Here is a 7,389-nt window from a genome sequence, read left to right as displayed (position 1 = left end):
TAGACTCACCTCAAAGAGTTTGTAAGTACAATGATGAAAAATTACCTGGTGTGTTTTATATGCATTATGAAGAGACATATAGTGCAACCTGGGAATGTTGGGAAGGCTTTCTGGTGGAAGTGATGTCTCAGTTGAATCTTAACAGAAGAATAGGTGTTTGATAGGTATAGCTACATATTCAACATCTAATAAGTTGCAGTAGTAGGATACGTGTGAGCTATTTTATACAAAATACTTTCTCTTCCTTCAGCTAATGAATTCAGCTGAATCACTAAAATATTAGTGCTGAATTAAGGCCAAACTGTAGTGGATTGTTCAAATCTGTCATTAGTAGCTTCCCAAGTAGATTTTCTGATTCTGTTCCCACCTTTTTTAAGTTCCTGTACTCATCTTGAAGTATAGTGCTGCCCAGTTGCCCAAGAATACTTTCAAAAACATACCTTTTGGTCTTCAGGTGAAGGTTTTCTTCCTTCTTTAGGCTACAGCGTTTTAAAAACATTTGCATTTTAATTATTTAATTGATTGTTTTGGACTTAGTGGGATATAAACACAAAGAAATTTTATTTTTTCTCACCATTTCTACTTCACACACTTTCTGATGTTCTGTTTGTTTCCATCTGTGGATAATATCACTGTGATAGCTTTTCTGGTTACTTTTAGTATTAATACAGGGTTCTCTTGTCCAGATATTAGAAATTGTAGTATACTTTAAAAGCAAAATTTTAATCTTTTATCCAAATTAAAACTTATTTCTCAAGACTGTGTCTGACTCAGACTTGATGTACTACTTTTCCTCTGCCCTTTTATTCCTTTTCTCCCACATGACTACACTGCCTCTGGTTACTCTAGGTTTCAGGTGGGAGAAAAATAAAGATGAAAAGCTTTTTCTTGAGTGGTATTGTTGCCCTATTGTTTGGCAGAAGTTTGTATGTTGATTTTTCTCTCATGGAGTGTTTCCTTTTTTGGTGGGGGCAGAGCTCCCTAAACTGTAGTTATCTGATGTATGTAGTGCTTCATTGATTGGCTACTTATGACTTCTTTCATCCCTGGATTCTGGTGACCCACTCCATATAGACTCACATTTGGGGTGGTCTTATTCTCCAAGTTGTGCTTTGGGGTGAAAACCCTTTCAAGATTGGTCCAAGTTGAAATGGCAAAAGGCATTTTATGTGTTATATGCCTGGGTGGCTCAGTTGGTTGAGCATTTGACTCTTGATTTCAGCTCAGGTCATGATCTCATGATCATGGAATCAAGCCCCATGTTCAGCTTTGCACTGAGCATGGAGCCTGCTTGGGTTTTTCTTTCTCTCCTTCTCTCTCTGTCCCTCCTCTCCTTGCAAGTTCTCTCTCTCAAAATAAATAAATAAACACTAAAAAAAATTTTAAAATGAAGCATTATACAGCCTTGTAAGCAAATAACCAATTTGATTCATATCTCTTAACCAAGTTGTATGGACAGAGATTGTATACTGGAAAAATCAAAACCTTCCTGGAGGCAAATATTGAGATTTTTAAGAGTTATTTTTTCTCTGTGTTAGATGGCAATCTCTTTCCATGGAAACAGTTTCATGAAACTAAAAGCACATCCAAATATGACTAAATACATGAATTTTATTTTGTACCACAGAACCATTATGGTTATGAATAAAGTCAAATCAGTTTGGATTGGAAGAAAAGAGTTACTGTTCCACTTTCAGAAAAAGAATCATTGTTTCTCACAAAACCTTTTCATGAGGGTTGGATGATTCTTATTCCACAAATGACCTGACGGAGGGCAAATTTCATTTCCCTGTTGCGTAAGCTATAGATGAGGGGGTTTAAGACTGGTGTCACTACAGAGTATATCAGTGTGATAATCTTATACATAGCAACTGAGTTGCCAGATGTAGGACTCACATACATCACCATTATGGTTCCATAGAATAGAGACACCACAACTAAGTGGGATCCACAGGTAGAGAAGGCCTTTTGCCGCCCAGCTGAAGAAGGAACCTGAAGCACAGCTCTGAGCACTAAGGCATAGGACCCAATAATGTACAAAATGGTGTGAATGATGATAAGAGAGCTCACAAAGTGGAATACATACTCTATGATTGGTGTGGGGGCACAGGACAATGCCATCAGTGGGTCCACATCACACAGGAAGTGATCAATAATGTTGGGACCACAAAAGGGTAGTTGAGAAATGAAGAAAATAGTAATTGCATGTCCAAGGAAACCAATGAGCCAACAAAGACACACCAGAATGACACAGAGCTTCCCGGTCATAATGGAGGGATAGTGCAGTGGACGGCAGATGGCCAGGTACCGATCATAGGCCATGACACAGAGGAAGAAGCACTCAGTTGTGCCCAGGGAAAAGAAGAAGTAGAATTGAGTGAAGCAGCCAGAGAATGATATGGTCTTAGTTTTGGAAAGAAAATTGACCAGCATGTTGGGGACTGTGCAGGTCACATACCAGATCTCTAGAAAGGAGAAGTTGGCCAGGAGCACATACATAGGTGTATGGAGTCGATGGTCCCACCTCACTGCACAAATGATGGCCATATTCCCAGTCAGAGTCAAGATGTAGACCAACAAAACCATTGAGAAAATGATGATCTGTATTTTCCAGGGACCAGGAAAACCCAACAAGACAAACTGTGTCACAGTAGATATCCCTGACTTATTCATGGCCCCCAGACTGTGGAGAGAAGACAGATAATGACAAGTCACTTTTCTGCTGAGTCATTTGAAACTTTTCTTAGGATAGGCAGTTTGATGCAGGAAAATGTACTGAATATTCTAAAACAAGTTTTGAATAAGTCCTGCTCTATTCTGAGTGAGCTCTTTGGCCCTGATTTTTTGTAAATGTACAATTCTAAGCTACTTGAACTTTCTTTATCAGTGGGCAAAATCAGTTAAATTTAATCTTTTTTAGATATAAAGAAATCTTGTGGTAGAGGCAAAAATGGTTTGTCTTATGTTTAATTTTTTTTTCAGTGAAAACTGTTCATATATAGCAGTTAGTGCTATTCATTTCAAAATGTTCAGATATTCAGATAACAAATTCTTACAGCTACTTCCTATTTAAAGATGTTTACATTGCATTAAAGCTCATTTACAATTTGGTATTTATTCCTTTGTTTTTGTCAATAAAAAGTCACTATAATTCACTCCATAATGATTAATTTCATGTGATAAGTTATGCTTCATATGCATTTAAATCTATGTTATTAAAGATGAATATAACAGATACAATGTATTGGAGAAGAAAATTAAAATCACCAGGAGATTTTCTTGTAAAGCTCTACTTACTGCTGCTACAATTCTTCCTAAAGTTTATTATTTGGAAGATTTTTAAATAGAGTTAGTCTATTTAAAAAATACTCTCAATTTTCAAAATAATAGAAAAGAATCAAAGATGTATCAAAAATAATTATTTCCCATATTCCAAAATTTGACCTTATTCTCTTTACAACACCATCACCAAAGATACCTTTTTTAAGAATCAAATAATTCAGAGAAAAGAACACAATGATAGCTTTAACATATTAAAATCTCCAGAATTTTTTAACAAGATACTTCTTTGATAAGAGGAAAATTCTGCTTAAAAATAATTTTGATAGAAGTGGTGTATATAAAATATTTATAGTACTCACTGAGCATAATCAAATGGGAAAAATCCTTCTATTCAGTGAGATTATGTTAAGTGATATAAATATATTTATAATGAAACAGCTGTTGCAAGTTCACTAAATGAATAATGCATAAAGTGAACTATGAACCTATTCATCTAGAAGCAAACACAACCTTCCTATTGGACTGGTTAAGTCAAAGCAGGTTGTAGTCTTGTGGACAAGAAACCAAGAAGAGAAGGAAATCGAAAGATGGAGATAAATTCTTTTTAATTTTTTAAATTAAGATGATTATGAGGAAATAAACTTACCTGCATTGATCATAATTTTTGTTAAGGGTTGACTCAAAATAAAAATGCATGTGTTTGAGCTAGAGGCTACTTTTTTTTACATTAAAAAAAGACTTCACAGAAAAACTATTAGCTCTAGGGAAAGCATGGTAAATGAATTTCACAAATGGTTTCCAACATAATTATAAGAAGCATTTCCTAATAAATTCACCATTAAACCCTATGTGAATCTTAGTTGTTATACACACTGATATGATTTTACCCTTAAAAATTTTTTTTAATGCCACCTCTCCTGATGGTGGACATAAGTAATGAAATGAACAAAGAGGAGAGAACTGAGAGAGGAGACCAAAACAAAACAAAACAAAACAAAACAAATCCCTGTTTTCTCTTGGTTTCAGTCCCAGTGGATGGAGCTAGTTCCACACTGTTTTGTTCAAAATACCTGTGAAAGTCATACCATTCCTGGTGCTCCAGACACTTCCTGAGATGGGGAAGATCTGTGGATTACTTTGACACAATTTAGTGTAGTTATTTGGGGGAGTATAAGTTCCAGGGTGATCTAAATACTCTGAGAGTTTTGTTTTTGTTTTTGAGCTGTGAGTAACCAATAATCCTTGATACTCAATCTCTTGAGCATATTGAATGAACAAATATATAGGTGAATAGGCCCACCTGTGGTGTATAATAGCAGCAATGCCCATCAGAGATGATGATTCCTATATATTGTGAAGCTTTCCTAGGTCACCTTGGGGAGAGTTCATAGGGAGGTCACAAAGATTCTCTCCTTCACTGCTTTTAATGTGGAAGCCCTCTGTGAGAGCTTCATGCATGACTTATTTCACTTCCTTTGCACTGTGAGATTCTAGTGGTCTGTTTCCTACAGAGTGTGCTGAAACTATGTGCTGGTCTTAGTTTATGTGCCATTTTGGCCATTGTTGAGAATTCTCAGGTATCTCTTCATGTAATCTTGTAACTTTCTCTAGGGACCTTCTTCCTTCTTGCCTGGGGGTTTCATTAATATTTCTGGTAGGTTGGTCCATAGTTATTATTAGATAATGTGCTACATTGACTCTCTGGGGACCCCATTGTCTCCTTAAGTTTGTATTTCTCAAACAGGGTATGTGATTGTATGCCATGGGATACACAGAGCTCCTAATTAAATATCTTCCTGAAGGGAAGGTTTTACTCAGAGAAGATAATTCTTTATTACACAAAATACGTATGTACTGTGGAACAGAAAGTATAATTTGTGATCCTTTTTTAGATAAAACTTTGAGTTTCAAAGAAATATTGTCCCCAAATGCCCCATGTTTTCTGACCACTGTTGCCAAACATTCTTTGTTTGGATTGAGGAGTGAAGGGTTTCAGAAACACTGTGTGAGAGTATTTAATCAACTAGTACCAGCAGGCCTATCTTCCTGGCACACCTAATTTTATTTCCCGAATGGCCATAACTAAAAGGGGGTACTTTCATTTTAAGTACATTGGCCTTTCAGCTAATGGCTTTCCTGTTTCAGCATGGGGTTTGGGCACAAAGATGGAATTTGTTCTTGGTATAATTTTCTCTTAATGCTTTCCTGACTCAGATGTTGCACTATAGCCTTCTGAGAGGCGTAAAAATATGCTTAGGACATTGTTATTCCATATTACAAGTGGAGTTGTCACAACTGATTTGGGGAGTAAGCACTAAGAGTAAAGATGCCCACTTGGGAGAACATGTAGAATGATCATTGTGAAGTGCAGGGCTTAGACAGTGGATCAATAGGAAAGAAGAATGGATTGAGGAGTCTCGTGAATGAGAGCTTTGGCAGGAAGGAGAGTTTGTACTTTATCTCTAAGTGAAAGAAGTATGAAACATATTCTGTTTTTGGTGTGAAAGACAGCTTTAAACAATGGAAAATGTCTGTTACTGGGTGGGCTTTTTGTTGTTGTTGTTGTTGTTGTTGTTGTTGTTGTTGTTGTTGTTAGTGGTGGCCCCTTGGTCCATTGTCTTTAAGAGTATTTTCTGAATTTAGAAGATTGCACCCTCTATTGAAAGGCTCCAGGTACACATATATGTAATTCTTTCCACCAGCTAAGATTAAACCAATGAGGATACATCACAGGGAAAGAAGATATATATAATAACACAATATAATTATCCAGTGAGATAATTTAAAATGTTTTATTGAACATTTTTCATTGATGAGCTGAACTTGAACTGCTAAGTAACCGTGAAAAATAAGTATCTCCCTCTACTTAAGTGTGAGCTGGAACACGACTTACTGAAGCCATTCTCTATTGTTTTTATAAATAATTAAGGTTAGAAGTGATAAATTCTGCTTCTCTCTCAAACATGTCTCAGTTTGGGTTACTTCTTTTTTTTTTTTTTTTTTTTTTTTTTCAATATATGAAGTTTATTGTCAAATTGGTTTCCATACAACAGGGTTACTTCTTAATCCTAGGAGTTTCTTTAGGGCATCTTTCATGTCTTTATTTCGAAGACTATAGATAAGGGGGTTTAAGAGTGGAGTCACTGCTGAGTATACCAAAGTGACGATCTTCTGCATTCCTGCTGGATTTCCTGATGTTGGGCTCACATACATCACCATAAGGGTTCCATAGAATAGAGATACCACCATTAGGTGTGACCCACATGTGGAGAAAGCTTTAGTTTGACCAGCACCAGAAGGAATACGAAGCACAGCTCTGAGTACCAGAGTGTAAGATCCCAAGATGGAAAGGAAGGGCCCAAAGATAATCACTGAGTTGAAGGTATAGCAGATAAGCTCAGTGGAAGGAGCAGGGATGCAGGCCAGTGCGAACAATGGGCCTGGGTCACACACGAAGTGGTCAATGATGTTAGGTCCACAGAAGGGAAGTTGGGAGATGAGGACAATGGGGATTGGATAGCAGAGAAATCCACTCACCCAGCAAACGCAGACCAGGATCACACAGAGCTTCCCAGTCATGATGGAAGGGTAATGTAGTGGGCGACAGATGGCGAGGTACCGATCATAAGCCATAACTGATAAGAAGAAACACTCTGTTGTACCCAGTGAGAAAAAGAAGTAAAATTGGAGGAAGCATCCAGTGAAGGAGATGGTCTTGGTCTCAGAGAGGATAGTGACCAGCATGTTTGGGACAGTGGAGGAGATGTACCAGATCTCTAGGAAGGCAAAGTTTCCCAAGAGGATGTACATGGGTGTGTGAAGCCGCTTGTCCCATTTCACTACATAGACAATAACCCCATTCCCCAGCAGAGTGAGGAGATAGACCACAAGGATTAATGAGAAGAAAAAGTTCTGCATCTCCCTTTGACCAGGAAAACCCAGGAGGACAAACTCAGTCACAAAATGCATTGTTGCGTTCCGAGATTCCAAAGCTGTTAGAGAAACAGAAGTAACCAAGGAGTGAATAACAATGAACATTTGTGGGTTTTGCTAACAATTCACTTGTAAATGTACAAAGTATTTTTACATAAATTATCTCATTTGACC

General features: G+C 37.2%; 2 protein-coding genes across 2 annotated transcripts; both read right to left on the bottom strand.

The window, feature by feature from the left end:
* Positions 1-1,728: 1,728 nt before the first annotated feature.
* On the bottom strand, positions 1,729-2,685 carry LOC122221257 (olfactory receptor 11H7). Its single transcript, XM_042940572.1, has one exon. The coding sequence runs from the start codon at positions 2,671-2,673 to the stop codon at positions 1,729-1,731; it is 945 nt and encodes a 314-aa protein (XP_042796506.1). The 5' UTR covers positions 2,674-2,685.
* Positions 2,686-6,374: 3,689 nt separating this feature from the next.
* Positions 6,375-7,320, bottom strand: LOC122221256 (olfactory receptor 11H6-like). Its single transcript, XM_042940571.1, is given in 2 exon segments — positions 6,375-6,407; positions 6,409-7,320. Coding segments are annotated over 2 exon segments (945 nt in total).
* Positions 7,321-7,389: the final 69 nt, after the last annotated feature.

This window comes from Panthera leo, chromosome B3 (assembly GCF_018350215.1).
Source record: "Panthera leo isolate Ple1 chromosome B3, P.leo_Ple1_pat1.1, whole genome shotgun sequence".
Classification (NCBI taxonomy): Eukaryota; Metazoa; Chordata; class Mammalia; order Carnivora; family Felidae; genus Panthera; species Panthera leo.
Note: the sequence above shows the minus strand (reverse complement) of the source record. Positions and strands in the feature narration are given on the sequence as shown.